Raw genomic sequence first — 20,592 nt, 5'->3', positions numbered from 1 at the left:
TATGGCTCCAACAATTAAACAAAGTTTCCTGTTTCTACCTAACGTGCAAGAGATCTAGGAAGCAATCCAAAAGGCTCACTCTAATGAAGAGTCTAAGAGGCTTACTCTAATGAAGAGTATGACTGAATTGAAGCCTATGGAAGATGCCTAAATTCCTATATGAACCTCCATTTGAACTTTCATTTGAGTCCATGATTGAGTTTAATCATGATAGTGTGCTTGATATAGATGAGAATCCTACTAAGGGGAAGAAAACAAACACTAAAAAAATTTTACATTTGGAGAAAAGCTTCAAGGAGCAAGACACAAGTTCTTGACACACCTTGAATCCGAACCTATTTTTGAACTCGTTTAGAAGGCACTCGCACACCATTCCCTTGCTACAAGGGGCCAATCCTCCTAATTTGTGACCATATAGGTACCCCCATTACCAAAAGGTAGAAATTGAGAAACAGGTTGAAGAATTGCTACAAAAGGTGTTCATCCGACCCAGCTCTAGCCCTTTCGCCAGCCCAGTCTTATTGGTCACAAAGAAAGACAGTTCATGGCGTTTCTGTGTGGACTATTGAAAGTTGAATAGCGTGACAATTCCAAATAAATACCCAATTCCCAACATCGATGAGTTACTAGATGAATTACATTGAGCAGTTTATTTTTCCAAACCTATTCTCCGTTCTGGATACCACCAAATTCAGATGTCACCAGTGGATATCCACAAAATGGCTTTTCGTACACATTCTGGGCACTATGAATTCATAGTTATGCCTTTGGGTTTAACTAATGCCCCGACCACTTTTCGAGCAGCTATGAACGATTTATTTCGCCCTTACATACGAAAATTTGTATTGGTATTCTTTGACGACATCTTGGTGTACAGCTCCTCCCTTCAACAACACCAAGATCATTTGCGCATGGTTTTGCGGGCCCTGCAAGAAAATGTGTTCTGTGTCAACTTAAAAAAATGCTTTATTGGGCGACCCTGAGTATCCTTCTTAGGGCACAAGGTTTCTGCTCAAAGGGTGGAAGTTGAGGCTGAAAAGATAAAGGCAGTAAGAGAATGGCTTGTTCCTAAAAATGTGAAGGAATTACGCGGTTTCTTGGGCCTTGCAGGATATTATCAACGTTTTGTCAAGATTTTTGGGATCATAACGCGTCCCCTGACTAAGTTGACTAAGAAGGATGCCTTCTTATAGTCTGAACAAGCTCGCAAGGCCTTTAATCTCCTAAAGCTTGCATTGATTATGGCACCTGTTTTACAACTACCTAATTTTGAGAAAGAATTTACAATTGAATGTGATGCATCTATAAAAGGGATTAGGGCTATCCTTATGCCAAATAATCATCCTGTTGCTTACTTCAGTAAAGGATTTTCTATCCCCAACCGCTATAAATCTGCCTATGACCGAGAACTCCTAGCATAAGTCCTAGCAATACAAAAATGGCACCATTATCTCCTCAGGAGACATTTTCTAGTAAGGATAGATAATGCTAGCCTTCAATATCTATTACGACAACAAATCACCACTAATACTCAACAACGGTTGATCCTGAAACTATTGCCATTTAATTTCACTATCATCCACAAGGCAAGTGTGGATAATAAAAGGGCCAAGATGACCCCAGCATGCAGATTTGTTCTAACTCACAGTACCTTTTGCCCTTAAATTGCATGATCTCCCCTCTGAGTTGGCCTTAAATCCCTTTACAAATGAGGTAGTAAGGGATTTGCAACAGGATCTATCATCTCGACCAAGATTCCATCTGGTTGACCAAAAGCTCTTTTATGACAACTGAGTAGTTATACCTTACACATCTCAATTAAGACCAACATTATTAGCAAGAGCTTACTCTTTAGCTATTGGCGGGCGTGGCAGCTTTCTCAAGACATTTAAACGACTCTCGGAGAACTTTTATTGGCCTACAATGAAAGCAGATGTGAAGGCCTATGTGCGACATTGTGCCTTTGAGGTCATATTGGTGGTAGTGGATCATTTAAGTATGCCCACTTTATTGCTCTGGCACACCCATACACTTCAAAAAGAGTCACAGTAGTTTTTTGTGAAGAGATTATCCGACTACATGGGATACCTCTCAATTGTCTCTGATAAGGACCCCATATTCATGAGCTCCTTTTGGCAAGAACTATTCCAACTAAGCCAGACCAAATAAAGATGAGTACTGCTTACCACCCTCAAGCGGATGGTCAAACTAAGGTGGTCAACTGGGGTCTTGAAGCTTATCTTCGCTGTTTTGCTCATGAACAGCCCCGGTTATGGCACAAGTTTCCCTGCTGGGCGAAATACTCATACAACACAAGACATCATATATCCACCAACTCTTTTCCTTTCAAGTTGGTGTACGGTAGAGATCCTCCTCCCCTGCTTCCTTATGTGAAAGGAGAAACTCCCATAACTGACTTAGAAGATCAATTAGAAACTAGACATGCAATGCTCAAACTCCCGAAGGATGATCTGCGTAAGGCTCTAGACCGGATGAAGGCTTATACTAACAAGCATAGGAGAGAAGTCGAGTAAGCCGAGGGTGATGTTGTTTGGCTGCAGGTATAGCCCTTTCGCCAACGCTCACTCACTAAAAGGAAATTTGAAAAATTATCACCTCGCTTCTTTAGTCTCTACAAGATACTGCAAAAGATTAGGAAGGTTGCTTATAAACTAGAACTTCCTTCAGATGCTTGAGTGCACCCTATTTTCCACGTTTCTCTCTTATGACCTGCTCATGGAATGGATCCACCTGTGATCCCAACTTCTTTACCACTTTCTGCTGATTTTGAGTTACATGTGCTGCCGAATCAAGTCTTAGCTCACCGTTGGACTCGCCATAGCTCACTTGAATTATTGGTGCAATGGGAAGGGAGACCTGTGGAAGAGTCAAGTTGGGAAGACTACGATCTCTTGTGAGCTCAGTTTCCTGCTTTTCAACATGAGGACAAGTTGAGTTTTTAAGGGAAAGGTAATGATAAGATTCCAGATAATATCAAGACTTATTCAAGAAGGAAGCGTCAGAAGATAAATTAAGCTTATTATTATTGAGATTTAGTTTTTATATTAAAGATTTAGATTTTATTCAGTATTTTATTTAGATTAGATTTTATTCAATATTTTTATAGATTTTAGGATATTCTATTCAGTTTTATTTAATTATCCAGTTATCTAGATTTTATTATTTTAAATTGTATTTAGCATTATAAATATGACTAGCAACTTAGAAACTAACATATCATCAATAAAATTAGTCTTTTTACCCTTTGGAGATTCTCCTCAGCGTGGCTATTGAGCGAAGTATAGAATGAGATACTTGTTCTATATCATCTTAATAGATTTGTTCTTATTATTTTCGTTGATCATTTAAGCTCCTAACAAAATATTCGTCAATACAAATTGGGCCGTTGCACATGATGATAGAAAGTCTATGTCAGGATATTGTACATATGAGTGGGCTAATTGAGTAACTTGGAGAAGTAAGAAGCAAAACATGGTTACAAGAAGAAATATTGAAGATGAATTTAGAGCTGTGGGTTATAACATATGTGAAGTGATCTAGGTAAAAAGAGTATTGGAAGAATTGAAGATTGAGCTATAACTCTCAATGAGGCTATACATAGATAGCAAAGCAGCTATAAATATTTCACACAACCCAATTTAGTATGATATGACCAAACATGCAGAAGTGGACAAACACTTTATTAAAAGAAGGGCATCTCATATCTCTCATACATGTGCCTATGTGGAATCAAACAATGGACATCTATACCAAGGGCTTGTATAAAGAAGCCTTTGAAAAATTTGTTGGCAAGTTGAATATGATTGACATATATAGTCCAACTTGAGAGGGAGTGTGGAAAATCTCAATAATTAATTAGCTTTAGTAGAGTCGATTTTACTCCCTGATTTCCCTCATTTGACAGTTGGAATCAGATTGAAATCAATGTCTATTCCTTCTCCTGATTTGTAGGCATGAGTTAAGCGATTTAGGTGATTTCATTGATTCTTCTCAAGTGTATATATTGTATCGTCCATGTGATTGTAATAATATACAATTTTCATCTCTCAATTGAAAGCATTGAATTAAAAAAGGAGCATAAATGCTTTTCTGTCATTACATCAAGGGGTATCCTCAAGCTATGAAGAAGGGAGTTTTATTCCATTCTGGTTAAAGATAATAGTCAACTTTAATGGAATGTGGTTGAATGATCATTAGAATAATTGAATTACTAATTTTGGTTTAAGCTTGTTAGTATACGCAAGCCACATAGGACAAACTTATAACTCAAAGGGAGACCAAGCTACAATGGAGGTTTTTACTAATGCTGAGTGGGTAGGATCAACACATGACATGATGTCCACTAGTGGATTTTACATGTTGATGTAAGGGAATCTATTGACATGAAAAAGTGTAAAAACACAATATAGTGGTCAACAGTAATCATGTTGAGACTAGATCCATAGGTCAAGGAATATGTGAAGGTTTATGGCTATATTGAATATCTGTACAGAACATCCTATCCATCTTTATTGTGACAAGTCAGCAAGTGATTTCTTTTTCAATCCTTTTCAATATGATAGAACTACACATGTTGAGGTAAATAGACACTTCATTAAACAGAAAGTTGAAGAAGGAATCAAATGTATGACCTTTCATTATGTTATTAGGCTGTTTACAACAAGGGAGTGCTCTAATATACATAGGACTTCAAGGGCATTAAGTAAAACAATTAAAAACAACTAAAAGACCAAACTACCCCCAACAGTCAATAACTACCTAAAATGACATAAATTTATTATTTTCGTATCAATGCCTCCTAATCCTTTTATTTAAAACTGCTTCAAGAATGAGAGTTGCTAGAGCTTTGGGCCAATTTTTAGGAGGGTATCTCCACACAACCGAAGGGTCTGAACATAATTTCAACAATGAGACATAAAATGTAGCCCACCTTCCCTATCTTTTCAAGTACCCTATGTGGCCCAAAATACCTTCGTGCCAATTTTTGAGCGCATCAAGAGGCTACTAAGATTTGTCTATAAGACTGAAGCTTCAAAAATACCTACTGACCAACTTCAAAAACTCAATCAGACCTCTTACGGTTAGCATTTTGTTTTATACAATTTGCTGCCCTATCCAAATGATGCTTCTGAACATTATTCATATGTTCTCTTGCTATAAAACTTCTATCAACAGCTTCAACTATTGCTTCTTTAGGTAAATATGCAGCATAGATTAGTGGTTTCCAGCCATGAAGTAGCTCACACGGTGTTGCTTTGGTTTAAGTGTGGAAGGTTGGGGTTGTACCGCCACTCAACCAAAGGTAACCACTTGCTCCATTCTTCAGGATTCTCCCAACTCATACACTTGAGATGTGTTTCTAGGTGACAATTCAACACCTTAGACTGCCCATTAGTTTGAGGATAATAAGAAGCAATTTTTTGCTCTACTTTGATCCCCCGTAAGAATTCCTTCCAGAAATTGCTTATGAAAATTGGATCCCAATCACTAATAATCTCACTAGGGCACCATGTAATCTGCAAAACACTTAGCTAATGTAGCTGCCAAAAATGGATGAGAAAGAGCCAAAAACTGGGCATATTTACTCATTCTATCCACCACTACCCCAATTACTTCTTTGTCACTAGATTTAGGTAAGCCTTTAATGAAATCCATTGCTATGCTTTCCCAAACATTATTAGGAATAGGCAGTGGCCATAATAATCTTGGAGTTGATGCTGTTTCATACTTTCAGTGAGCATACATGTCACATCCTCTCAAAAAATCTTGCACATCTTTGTGCATCTTCTTCCACCAGAATCCTCTAATTTTTTGATAAGTAGCATGCACCCTTGAGTGGCCACCTTGTGGACTAGCATGTAACCACTGAAGTATTTGTTGTCTCAAAGCTGCATCAACATCAACTACCAACTTACCCTTTCTTCTCAAAATTTGCCCACCCCACACATATTTCCCAATGTTACCTCCCTTTTTCTGCAATTTAGAATTAATGGCCCTTGAATCTGCATCTCATTCTCTTTTTCTAGAAGAAATAGCTTTCTTGCCTAGGGTTAGAGCTCTAGGCTCAAGATCTTGTTTATGAACAATGGCGCCTCTACTCAATAATGTACGTGATGGCAGAGAGCTTGTTGACTCTTACCACCATCCTAAGGAGCATCAAACAATCCCAATCAGCCAACCCTGAAAGTCTCACTGTGAACAACGGCATGTGTGGCTTACAAGTTCCACCAAGCGATTTTGACGTAACCGATGCATGGTGGCGTGTGGGAGCATGTAAAGGCTTTGGTTGGACGGCAACCCCCTTCTCTAGCATTGGCGTGCTGTTTCTGGCTAGATCCTGATGTTTCCCAAATTTGGGCAACCTTCTGCCTGAATGTCATTCTCATGTGTTCCTTATCATGCACTGTAGCTTTGTGTTCAGGGCTATGGCATCTGATTCCTCCCTATTATGAGAGAGATTTTTTGTTTAAGGCTATTGGAGTGTCAATATGGCTACTCCTAACTATCAGACCACATGTAAGCAAATTTGTACCTCTAGCATTAGTAGCAAAAAGGGGGCATTTGCTCAAGCACTAAAGAAATCTATCCTTTTTAATTTCAATCAATCAATTGACCAAACAATCCAACTGTTTTGCTAAATTTCTCCCATCACACTATGTGCTTCATGATCTATCGACTAGTATGGCAATTGGTAGTGCTAAGGGGTATGAAAGGCTATACTACTTCGAAGTCACTCGAGTGAGTAGTCAACACTCACCTATTGTAAGTAATTCTGCATCTTCCACCAAAAATAATTAGTTTTTGTTATAACATAAGAGGATGGGTCATCCTAATTTCCATTACCTTCAATGGTTGTTTCTAAATTTGTGCCCAAACCAAAATGTGTGAAATTCAATGTGAGGTATTTGAACTCGCTAAACACCATGGAAATTTCTTTCCACGAGCTTAGTATACACCTACTAAACCGATCATAGTCATGCACACTAACGTGTAGGGACCATCTCGAGTTCCTAATCGTACCAACAATAAGTGGTTTATTACTTTCATAGATGACCATACCTGTCTTTGTTAGGTCTATTTGTCAAAGGACAAGTCTGAAGTTTCGTCTATATTCCCTACCTTCTAGGCAATGATTAAGAACCAATTCCACTCTAGCATTCAAATTTTGCACATTGACAATAGCACTGAATACTTTAACCAAATCTTATGTTTCTTAAAAAACATGGCATCGTGAACTAAAGTACTTGTGTGCATACCCCCCCCCCCAACAAAATGAGATAACTGAGAGGAAAAACCAACAAATATTAAAGATGGCAAGAACCCTCATGTTTACCTGTATTGTTCCAATAAACTTCTGGGGGGATGTTGTTCTCATTGCTACTTATGTACACCCTAATTCCTATATTGAGAGCAACCTTCCACTTCAAGTCTTAATGTGTTACTCCTTTGTTCACCTTCACAAGAGTCGTAAACTTGACCCCATGCACTTAAGTGTATTTTCCTAGGTTACTCAACCACATAAAAGGGTTACAAATGTTATGATCCTATTTCTCATCATCTTTTCATTAGTCTTGATGTAACAGTTTTTTTTTTTTTTTTAGGATGCTCCATTTTATCCCCACTCTTCAATTTAGGGGGAGAGTATAGGTGAATTTCAGACTTAGGAAAGTGAAGAGACCCAACAAAGATTCCATCTCCAGCTCACCTACATTCCTTGAACCACTTGTGGCCTATTCTCTTGAACCACTTCCAACTCTACCATCACCAACCCCCCTCTTATGCTAGAAACTGAGGAAAATAGGAAAACAGGGGGAGATGCAAGAGAACCACAATAAGGGAGAGTTGTCTGTTTACACTCAAAAAAACAACCCAAAAAATAGTGAACAATTCATGCCTAAAGCACCAAAAGAGTCAAGACTAGAGGTAGGTTCTGAGACTAAAGCACTGAGAGACATAGAACCTAAGAGAATTTCTGAACTCCTAGATGCTAAGCAATCCAATAAGCCTGATAGTCCTGCACAAGGAAATGAATTTACTAATCTAGATCTCCCTATTTCTCTAAAGAAACAACCTTGCTCACATACTCATCATCCTATGGAGAGGTTTGTGTCTCGTAAGGCTTTCTCTAAGACTATATGCTTTCACCACTAATATTGGTGGTATAAAATACCTAGCAATATCCATGGGGCACTTGAAATACCATAATGGAGAAAGGCTATTATGGAAGAAATGAAAACTCTAGAAAGGAATAACACTTGGCAAGAAGTAGATTTACTAGCAAAAAAAAAAAAAAAAAAAAAACTCATTGGATGCAAATGGATTTTTACACCAAAGTATAATGATGATGGTTCCTTAAAGAAATGCAAAGCTAGGCTTGTTGCAAAAGGATTCACTCAAACCTATGGCATAGAAGACACTAAGACATTTGCCCTAGTTGCAAAGCTTAACACAATCAGACTATTATTATCATTAGCTGCAAATCTTAATTGGCAACGCCATCAACTGGACATCAAGAATGTTTTCCTTAATGGTGACTTAGCAATAGTTTATATGACCCTTCCTCTTGGTTTTGAAAAACAAAGGGGGAAAAAAGGTTTGTAAGTTAAGGGAATCTCTTTATGAGCTGAAGCAATTACCCATAACATAGTTCTATAGATTCTCAAAGGTACTAAAAAGGAGTATTATCAAGAAGGCCAGTCTAATCATGCACTCTTTGTTAAACACAGGGAAGGAAAAAAGACTATATTTATTGTCCATGTAGATGATATGGTGATAACTGGTGCTGGCTATAAGGAAATAGAGAGACTGAAGAAAGTCCTGACCTTTAAATTTGAAGTAAAAGATATGGGCCAAATAAGTTATTTTTTGGGTATGGAAGTAGCTAGGTCAACGAGAGGAATATGCATCTCACAAAGGAAATATGTCCTTAATCTCTTGACAAAAACTAGAATGCATGCTTGCAAGCTGATTGACACTCCCATTGCAGTAAAAAAGAAGACAAAAGAAGAAAAAAGAAAGCAAAGTTATGGGGGAGGAGGAAGAGGAGGAAGAAGAAGGCCAATTGGTTGACAAGGAGAAATATCAGAGTTTGGTAGGGAAGTTGATATATTTATCACACATGAGACTTGACATTGCCTTTGTTGTGAGCTTTGTAACCTAGCATATGCACTTGCCAAAGGAAATCCACTAATGAGCTGTGTACAAAATCCTGATATACTTGAAAAGCACTCTAGCATAGGGTTTATTCTCTAAAAGAGGTGACCAACCTAATGTTGAAATATTTACTGACGCTGATCAAGCTGGTGCCTCAAAGGATAGAAAATCTACATCCAAGTATTGTACCTTTGTTTAGGGCAATCTAGTAACTTTTTCGAAGAGCAAAAAGCATAATTTTGTGTCTAGGAGTGCAGCAAAAGCTGAGTTTAGAGCTGTGGTGCATGGTATTTGTGAGGGCTAGTGATTGCAAATACTTCTCAAAGAACTACAAATTGGTGTAGAGTTGCCTACCGAGCTCTATTTTGATAGCAAGCCATCCATAAACAAATCTCGTAATCCAGTTCAACATGAGAGAACGAAACATTTTGAAGTGGATAGACATTTCATTAAAGAAAAGATTGAAAGTAGAGCCATATGCCTAATATATGTTCCATCAAAGAAGCAAGTTGTTGATGTTCTCACCAAGGGCCTTCCAAGAGAGAACTTTGATGAAGGCAAAAGCAGGTTGGACATCATAAATACATATGATCCAACTTGAGGGGAAGGGTGGAAAATCAGAATTCATTGCATCAATTATAGGAAAATTAGAGAACAAATACAGGAAAATCAGGGATTAATTGCATCAGTTTCTTCTGTATTTACTGCATTTTATTCTACTGCATTTATTGTAGAGTATCACCCTCTCAGTATAAAATCCCAATCTGTACGTATCAACATAGAAATGAGAATACACAATTTTTCTCACAAAATTCCAAAGACTATTAGGAGACTTCTGCTCCGATGGCCAAGTTCAACTCCATAAATGTTCTTACTTTTCCAACAAATTTGCATTGGCTTCAACATCAACTCTACATCAAGAATTCCTTTCCTAATGAGGAGCTAAAAGAAGAAATATATGCTTGTACCACTTGGATTTGAAGCAACGAACAATGAGATGGTGAGTAAGCCTCTCAAATTAATCATATACCCATAGATTAATTTTGATTGGGTACATTGATGACATCACCAGTACAATAAGTTATGTAGAAGAGATATGTAAATTGAAGAAGACATTTGCAAAGGCGTTTTTGACAAAAGACCTTCATCCTTTCAATACTTCTTTGGAAAGGAAGCAGCTAGATCCACTAAAGGTATTTTGGTGTAACGATGGAAGTGTACAATCGATCACTTGACTAACACAGCTATGTGAAGTACACCTAGAGAAACTAAAAGCATCTTGATGTATCTAAAACTACTAAAAAGGGGATTTTTTTTTATCACAAAGGTCCACATTTGGTCATTTAACTTTACAAAAAGTTTCAACTTGGTTCCTCAATTTTATAAAGTCTATTTTCAATCGTGTGAATTCTGTTAGTGGTGCCAATGGAGGGTAGAATAGACAAATTTGAGTTCTATGAAGAAGGATAGAAGAAAATAAAAGAGAATACTTACGAAAGAGATCTTTTTGTTAACAATTTATTCAAAGATTGGGTTGTTGATAGAACATGATGGCATTATACAATCTATGCAACCGACTCTACCTAGCAGAATAAATCTAGTTTTATTGTTGCTATCATCCCTTTTTCAGTCCTTCAACCCTCACAACTTTAGTATCGTCAACAAAAACTACTGACGTTGCAATTTAAAATGTCGACAAAACAATTATCAAATACTGATATATTAAGTTTAGTTTTTTAAAAAATAAAAATGATTGGATTAAAATATCATCATTTGAGAATTCTTAGCATTTGAAATTATAGCATTAACCTTTTTGGTTTATGAAATTAATGGTATTATAGCTAGAGGACTGAAAAGATACTTTATAAAATTAAGAAATCAAACTAAACTTTGAATAAAGTAAGAGGATTAAAGGTGAGTTTTGCCTTTATTTAACATCCTAGCTAGATATTAGATATAAATTGTGGTGCAATTTAGGGTTGGATCAATTATGGATCGAAGATTTGTAATTGGTTATTGCACTTATATTTGGGGTAAACTTTTAAACTAGAGAAGCAAAAAGTAACTTCTTGTTGCTCACCACAATGCTAAAGCAAAATATTGGACCATGGCTCTTCAAATTTGTGAAGGGATTTGGCTTAAACATCCACTAAAGGAACTACAAAGCAAAAAACAGGGCAAAGGAAAAAAAATTTCTGCAACATGATGGCACCAAACAGTATATATAGCTAAGAATCATGTGCAACATGACATAACCAAGCACCTAGAGATGGACCAAGGCATTATGCAAATCAACTGTAGAGGAACATGGATGCAAGCTAGGATTAATTAATATTTACTGCCCAGTATGAGCTGGAATGTGGGTATTTGGAAAGGAAACTAGGAGTAACTAGATTGATTTGGTGAAATTATTAAGCGCAACTGAACTTGGAAAATAATCAAGATCTGGAACTAATGATTACAAGACCTAATCTTCCTCTTAAATCCCTAACCTCATGCAACTGATATAATATCTCTCTGAATCCTGAGTTATTTTCTTGCTTTTTATATTTCATAGTCGTCAGACTTTATTTTATGACCAATGCATTTCCTTGTTTCCCCACTTTTCAGATGGTGGTACGCAAAACTCTCTTCTACTACAACCAGCTTATTTATAGTTTGCTTTTCTTCAACCTTTGTTTCAAGATATTTCTTCTGATCAATAATACAACTCCAGAAGGTTTCCTGTTGAACGGCACATCTCAACCAAGGAGGGAGTCTATGCTGTGTCTAGGGCATTAGTTCATTATTTATTTTTTAAGATCAGTATTTCTCTATTTATTATTTATCCAGTCAGTTCTCATTTATTTTATCCTTCATGGGATTTAATTAGATTTAACCTAGATTTTAATAAAGCTTGAGCTAGGAAGCAGGCTTGTTATCTCTAAAACTTTAAATATGTGCTGATTACCATGAATAATAGCAATGGACTGAGAAAAATAATCAAGCTCATCCTCTTTTGATCATATCCGACTATCTTAGCTAGACCCGTTTGAGGGATCATAAAGTACTTCAGCAAAGTGCTGTATTTTTTTAACCAGAACAGTCTTACATATTTGGGGAAAATTATTTTTGTCTCCGTAGTAGCATCTAACAATACTTTTATGACTTTGTTCTGGTGTCCTACAAATGATTTTTATTGGGCAGCCCCCCAGTGGATCTACAACGGGATTATGAAACTCTTCTAATCAAATTATATATAGGTTGAGTTCAATGCAATATTTACACTAAAGAATGCAAAGCATAACTAAGTTCCAGACAATGTGGGGCAGGTAAATACTTTAAGATGGCAATGGTAAGAAGAAATTTAGAGTCTTACAGCCAAAACAAGGAAAGGAATGACTTCCATGATGATTAAGGTAGATTTTACTCCAACGACACTGAAGAATCCGATTGATCCAAGTACAGAAAGCATAACAAGCACAACACCAGAAAGACCAAGCAAAACCTGAATAACATAAAATTAGATTATGAGCGATGTCAAATAATCATAACTCTAATAATTTGAGAAGCATCTTCTGACCATACGCACACAAACAAAGCATCTTATGGCGCTTAAAATAATTCTAGCACCTTTGTAGCATTCACACGAGAAACTTCAAGAAAACATCATACCTTGGATGATATGTAGACGGTTGATAGATGACGTATATCTCCCAAGGTTATAGATATATAAGCAAACATTACAAGGTAGCTTACCTAAGAAAAGGTTAGATAAGAACTTAGAGGTTAGGATGAGCACAGGATATTGATTCAGTTAAAACAAGCAAATGAAATAGTTCATAGGCACACTATACACAAATGATTCCATTGGAAAAAATTGAAAATGCCATACTAGTATTGTTACAACATCTGCAGTGCTTTCTCTCTTTAGTTCTTCCTCAATTGAACTCTCAGCTGAAAATGACAGAGTAAGGTTTCTAGACCTCACCATCGGCATCAACTTTTCCTGTCAAATGAAAAAATTGATCTAACAATCTGCTGTATCATACAACGTGCAAAGCACACTGGCTCAAACAAATAATTATTACACGCACCTCATGAATGGTCTTTAAATAAGACATTTTGTCTAAATTTAATTTTCCCCAAATATTGCTTGATTTGATATTATCTAACCAATTAAACAACTTCCTAACTAAACACCATCCTCTAATTAATGAATTTTATTGATAATATCTTAGAAATTTTACAAGAATTAACTAATTTTAACTAACTTCCTTAATCTACGTAATGCTAATAAATGCTTATAAAAAAGGACCGGAGGGAGAATGTGATACAAGCATGTTAAAGTACTATGAATATTAACCTATTGGAGCAAAATAGAGTTGCAGCAATGTAGCTCAAATATAGTTATTTCAACTAAAAAAATAAAAAATACACACACATCTAGTAACAGTCAAAGCACTCCTAATAAAAAAAAGGAAACAAAATTTAAAGTTCTAGTTGAATATGAAGGAAATGAAAATAGCAAGATAAGATTTGTTAAAATAAAAAGTTTAAGCAGAAAACAGATGAATAAAACTTAATTTTCAGAAAACAAGGACAGATTGATAAGAGGCTGCTAACTATGCAACCTCTCAAGATGTACTCCAAAAGGTAAAAACATGCCTGTACTAAAAAGATGGACACTGTCAGAGATTTGTTCAGCACTATGAGCAAATCGTGCATCCATTGACTGGCCTCCGCCTCACCAAAAAGAATGCACTCAAACGGTCAACTGCAGCTAAAATGCCTTTATGAAGCTCAAACAAATCATCACTTCAGTTCCTGAGCTTAGACATCCATATTTTTCACAGCCCTTCATTGTGGAATGTGAAGCATCAAGAAATAGGGTTGTAGCAATCTTACCTCAAAATGGACATCCTACTAATTCTTTTAGCAAGGGATTTTCCTTTTCCAGCTACCATATACCTCTTAATAGGCATGATTTGATTGGATGGGATTTTGAGGTACAACAAGTCTTATCTAACTAGATGACGTCGACCACATAACTTGCACAACAACAACAACAACAACAAGCCTTTATCCCACTAGGTGGGGTCGGCTACATGGATTGCAAGACGCCATTGTGCTCTATCATTTATTAAGTTTTTAGAAATATTATTAATTAAGAGATCACGTTCAACAACTTCCAAGAGTGTTCTCTTAGACCTTCCTCTACCTCTCTTAATCGGACTCAAAGTTATATGTTCCACTCTTCTCACTGGTGCCTCCCTTGGTCTTCTTTGTACATGCCCAAACCATCTCAACCGATTTTCTACCATTTTTTCCTCAATAGGTGCCACCCTCACTTTTTCACGTATGTGCTCATTTTGAATTTTATCTTTACGTGTATGTCCGCACATCCATCGTAACATTCTCATCTCTGCTACTCCAACTTTATGCTCTTGCTGTCCCGTTAGAGCCCAGCATTCACTACTATATAACATTGCCGGTCTGATAGCAGTACGATAAAACTTTCCTTTAAGTTTATTAGGCACCTTACGGTCACAAATAACTCCTTTAGCTTTTCTCCAATTAAACCACCCAGCTTGAATTCTATGTGAAATATCTCCACTGATTTCGCCATCATTTTGAATAATGGCTCCCAAATATCTAAACTTTTCCACTTGAGGTATGATTTGATCTCCCAATTTCACTTCCAAATTATTTTCGAATAGTCCTTTACCAAATTTACAATATAAATATTCCGTCTTACTTCTACTTAGACGAAAACCTTTCGACTCCAATGTCCTCCTCCATAACTCAAGTTTGCAATTAACCTCTTCTCTTGTCTCTGCTATAAGAACTATATCATCCGCGAAGAGCATACATTTCGGGATTTCCTCTTGAATATGTTCCGTCAAAACATTTAAAATCAAGTTGAACAAATAAGGACTCAGAGATGATCCCTGATGTAGTCCAATCTTTATAGGAAAATCCTTTGTTTGACCACTAGGCGTTCTTATACTAGTTTTTACCCCCTCATACATATCTTGTATGGCTTTAATATAAGCAATCCATACTCCCTTTTTTTTCAACGCTTTCCAAAGCACTTCTCTTGGTATACGGTCATAAGCTTTTTCCAAATCAATAAAAACCATGTGTAGATCTTTATCTTTACAACGATACTTTTCCATTAATCCCCTTAGTAGATAAATTGCCTCTGTAGTTGATCTACCTGGCATAAAACCAAATTGATTCTCAGAAATACTTGTCTCCAATCTCAACCTGTGCTCAATTACTTTCTCCCACAATTTCATTGTGTGGCTCATGAGTTTAATCCCTCTATAGTTAGTACAATTCTGAATATCTCCTTTATTTTTATAAATAGGAATTAATGTACTTCTCCTCCACTCATCAGGCATTTTCTTGGACCGTAAAATCACATTAAATAACTGAGTTAACCATCTCACCCCTTCTTCACCTAAACATTTCCACGCTTCGATAGATATACAATCAGGTCCGTTGGCTCTACCATTTGCCATGTTCTTAAGAGCTTCCTTTACCTCCTTATCACGTATTTTTCGATAGAATGACAAATTTTGTTCTCCTTCACTAGTTACTAAATCCTCCAAGTTACTAGATGAATCCTCTCCATCATTGAAAAGTTTAGAAAAATAAGTCTCCCATCTATTTTTAATTTCATCATCTATAACTAAAATTCTTCCCTCTTCATCCTTAATACACCTTACCTGTTCTAGATCTCTTGATTTTCTTTCCCTACTCTTGGCAATCTTATAAATATTTTGCTCTCCTTCCTTCGTCTCAAGGTTCTTATAAAATTCTTCAAAAGCTTTGGAACGAGCTTCACCCATAGCTCTCTTAGTTTCCTTCTTAGCCATACGGTACCTCTCCCAATTTTCCTCATTGTTACACAAATGTATGGCTTTAAAACAGTTCTTCTTATACTTGATTTTGTCCTGTACACTATTATTCCACCACCAAGACTCCTTATCTCTCGGACCAGAACCTTTCGATTCTCCCAAAACTACTTTTGCAACCTCCCGTATCTTTTTAGCCATATCCTCCCATATGATGTTAGCACTTCCCTGAGAATCCCAAATTCCTTTATCCAAAAAATTTCGCTTGAAAATATCTTGCTTCTCACCTTTTAATTGCCACCACTTAATCTTTGGTGTTACTACTTGTCGACGTTTTTGGATTTTACTCATAATACACACATCAAGGACTAGGACCCTATGTTGTGTCGTTACAGCATCTCCAGGGATCACCTTACAATTTTTACAAAGTTTTCTATCTGTGTTCCTAACCAAAAGAAAATCAATCTGCGACCTTGAGGCTCCACTTTTGTAAGTGATGAGATGCTCATCTCTCTTCTTGAAACAAGTGTTGGCAATCTTAAAATCATACGCCAATGAGAAATCAAGAAGAGTTTGCCCTTCATTGTTTAGCTCTCCAAAACCAAAACCACCATGCACCCTCGCATACTGACCAGCTTCCCTCCCGACATGCCCATTAAAGTCTCCTCCAATAAAAATCTTTTCACTCTGTGGTATGTGTCGAATCAACCCCTCCAGATCCTCCCAAAATAATTCCTTAAGACTGGCTTCTGTCCCGACTTGCGGCGCATAAGCGCTAACAATATTAACAGTCTCACGTCCAATTATCATTTTTAAAGAAATAATTCTGTCTCCAATTCTGCTAACTTCTACAACGTTCTTCTTCCACTCCTTATCTATAATGATGCCTACTCCATTGCGTGCACTTACTTTTCCTGTATACCAAAGTTTGAAACCTTGAATATCCTTAGCTCCTTCTCCACGCCATTTTGTTTCTTGCAAGCAAAGGATATTGATTTTCCTTTGAATCATAACCCCTACAACCTCTACAGATTTACAATTTAATGTCCCAACATTCCAAGTACCAAATCTAATTTTGCTCTTATGGACTAACTTCTTTAGCCGCGTGCGTCCAGAATGACGCGGTAGCCCTTGCTCATTTAACACTACATCCGGACGCCGATGCAGCGGCTCTAACTCACTTATCACTGTACTCGAGCCATGCAGCGCGTTACTTACGGGCAACGACCTAGCATTAACATTATAACGTCTATTGTCAATGTTCATGATAGATTCAACAAATTTTTACATTGGCTGTTGATGGCCTAACACAACCCTCCTCCTTTACCCGGGCTTGGGACCGGCTATAAACATAGGCGGAGTTGACCACATAACTTGCACATCATCAACAAAACCTTTGGGAATATTGTTAACCAAGAGGTTCTATTTGACAACTTCTATGAGCGTTTTCTTTAGTCTTCCTCTACCCCTCTTTACAAGCTCAAGACTATTTGTTCCCTCTCCTCACCATGCCTCTCATAGCCTTCTCTATATATGTTCAAACTATCACAAACAATTTATTACCATTTCCCCGTCAATATATGTTACGCCCACTTTTTCTCGTATATGCTCATTATTTCCGAATATCATTTTGATATTAGGAAATTAATTAATTGGATAAAAATTAGGAAGTGAAATTTTACATTTTGAAATTTATTTTCCTGAATGATAATCTTTATTGAATTAACCCCCCAAGAGAGATTTTTATAAATTTAGCTCTTGAATATATTTTATTATTGTAGCAGCTAGTTACTTGAAAATTGAAGGGCTAAGATTACCAAGGAGGGAATTAATGAAATTGGATTTATTAGATTATTTCTTGTATGGGACGTTTAAAGAGTGATCTAAAAGGCCAACATTTTCAAGAAAGACCAAGGGCATTACAATATTAGATTACTCTAGTTAATATGAAGATATTGTAATATATAACATAATCATAAGGATAAGGTTATTATGACTCATTATGAGCCATTAATGCCAAGGCTCCTCCCTCTTGTATATATTCTAATCCTCCAAAATGAACAAAATACTTTGCATTCAAATTCCAAAGGGTATGAGGTGCTCTCCTTCATTAGATTTATGCCTTCATGAGAAAACCAACAAATCTTTTATCAATTTGCCTTTCTATATCTCACCCTATTTTGAGTTATCTTCTATATTTGGCACAAAAGATAACTTTTCTACACCACCCCCAGTTTCGAGATTCTCTTTAGTGTCTGGCTCAAGAGATGGTTTAGTGATGATGAGGACTTTGGTAGTGATAGTGGTAATGGCTCAAGTAATGCATGTTCTTTGTTATGTTCTTGTTCCCAAATCTAAGATTCATTCATGCTCTCCCTATAGATTGAAGAACTAGGATAGAAAGGGGAATCCTCAAAGAAGGTAATATCAAGGCTTACAAAGATGCGTTTGGAAAGAGGGTCAAAGTACTTGTATCCCCTTGGAGTAAGAGAGTACCCAAGAAATATAATTTGCTAGCACATGGTTCAAGTTTACTACTTCAATGAATGTCACAAAGGCTATGCATCCATGATGGCAAGATTGGTTTCAAGGTTAGATGTGAGAAAGACACTTCGCAATCAGTTGACAGTATCAAATGGTTGGATCCTACCCGGTGTCTAGTTAATAAGGTAAGATAGAATTAGAATGGCATCCCTCCAATAAAAACTTTAGCACATTGCAACTAAACATCAATGCTCTCAAAACTCCAAGAATATGTCTATTTTTCCATTTTGCTATCCCGTTTTGTTGGGTTGCATAAACACATGTAATTTTATAGAGAATACCATGCATTTTGAGGGATGCTTTCAGTGTTTGGTTGAAGTACTTAGTACTGTTGTTTGAATATAGGGTTTAAATGCTATTAATAAACTTATTTTTTATCATGGTTTAGAAATTTTCAAACACAAATGAATTTTCCAACTTATCATTTAAAAGATAAACCCAACAGAGACCATCACAATCATCTATCAAGGTGATGAACCATTTTGTCTTGGTACAATTTGGAATACAGGATGGTCCCCACAGGTGACTATGGATAGTAGCATATGGCTTGGTTGGTTTGTATTATGATCTCGAGAAACACATTATGTGGTTTATGGCTAATTCACATACTCCAAATTTCACAATAATGTTACTGTTTAAGTGCAAGGATGGGAATAATGAGATACGTAACAAAATTTGAGTGTCCCTGCTCACTCATGCCATATCATAATATCCTCATTTTTAGAGATGGATACAGAATTGCACAAACTAGTTCGGTATTGGTGTCTCATTTGAGCATTCTCAAGGAAGTAAAACCCCTTATACTCTTTCACACTATCAATTGTCATCCCCGCCAATAAATCCTAAAAAACACAATGGGATAGGAGAAAATTAACACAACATTTGGATTACTTTGTCAATTGGCTAACATAAAATAGATTACATGCTACCTTTTTGGTATAAAGAGGATAGAGTTATAAACTCTGAAAAAAGAATACTTCCCTTCGAAGCAATAGGAGAAAGTCGTCTACAATTTAAACTTTGAAGCTGCTAGCACATGGCACATAAGTTGATGGCAATCAGCCATATGATCTCAATGCTCTAGAGTAAGCAATTTACAATGTTTTGTCTCAATAGATTTTTGGGCTTTAAAAAAGTTACCTCTCTAGGCCAAAAAAGAAGATACTAGATTTGAGATTTGACTTATAATTACTGTGTCCTTAAGCTGAACACATTAAGATTGAGTATCTCACATGATGAGCCTTTGCAAAAGTAAAATAATTATGCTACAAACCAAATCCATGAAGCTAAGACAGATCAATATCTAGATCAAAAAGATACATCCCTCTTAGTGCTTTATGCTCTCTTCAGGTCTCTGTTCCCTTTTTACACAGGCGACAAGCATATCCAACAATCTCAAAACAAATACAAAGGACCCATATCCAGGAAGCCATGGGACTAGACCATAAGTGATCCATCGTCGCCAAAAAATATGACTATTGTCAGAATGAATTGACCACATGCCTACACGCACCATCGCACGTGTTCTATAGTAGAATCTTATTTGCATGTAAGTGCCATGAGCCACCATTTACTGTGAAACTTCTAGGATAGGCTGATTAACAGCCTTTGATTCTTCCTATGTGGGCGGTGACTATGAGATTCAACCCACACAAACACTTAAGATTTACCTAAGAGCTACAATGAAACTCTATGCCATTGAACATAGCGCTGATACCATGTGGATTTGAGAAAGAAAAATGATTTTTCATTAATCAATCTTCATTTACACCTAGTATGGGAATTGATACAATATAGGAGATAATTATAATAAATGCAAAATTTTTCCTACAAAATCAACATCAGCTCTTAATCTTATCAGAAAAATAAATGCAATAAAATATGATTTTCCATAATGAAGGAGTTAGGGATTTGGGTCTACATAAGGAGGGGAAGAGGAGTGAAGTGATGTAATGAGTAATTTGGGTTGCTGAACTGAAAAGTTCAATTAGGCCTATATGTTCTACTCATTAAATTTTATTTAACTGTTTTA

General features: G+C 36.5%; 1 protein-coding gene across 3 annotated transcripts in view; it reads right to left on the bottom strand.

Moving 5' to 3' along the window:
- Positions 1–20,592, bottom strand: part of LOC129293484 (uncharacterized) — a 92,712-nt gene that overhangs the window by 34,945 nt on the left and 37,175 nt on the right. For all 3 annotated transcript variants that reach the window (XR_008589167.1, XM_054931482.1, XM_054931483.1), the window contains exons 18-20: positions 13,049–13,162; positions 12,829–12,912; positions 12,533–12,661 (exon numbers count right to left, since the gene is read on the bottom strand). Coding sequence is in view for 2 of the 3 variants with exons in the window: in XM_054931482.1 (XP_054787457.1) it covers positions 12,533–12,661; positions 12,829–12,912; positions 13,049–13,162 (327 nt within the window). In the remaining variant the exon portion in view is untranslated. The remainder of the gene's footprint in view (positions 1–12,532; positions 12,662–12,828; positions 12,913–13,048; positions 13,163–20,592) is intronic.

The sequence above is a fragment of the Prosopis cineraria genome, unplaced genomic scaffold (assembly GCF_029017545.1).
Source record: "Prosopis cineraria cultivar Desert tree isolate PC_DT_omini unplaced genomic scaffold, ASM2901754v1 PC14, whole genome shotgun sequence".
Taxonomy (NCBI): Eukaryota; Viridiplantae; Streptophyta; class Magnoliopsida; order Fabales; family Fabaceae; genus Prosopis; species Prosopis cineraria.
Note: the sequence above shows the minus strand (reverse complement) of the source record. Positions and strands in the feature narration are given on the sequence as shown.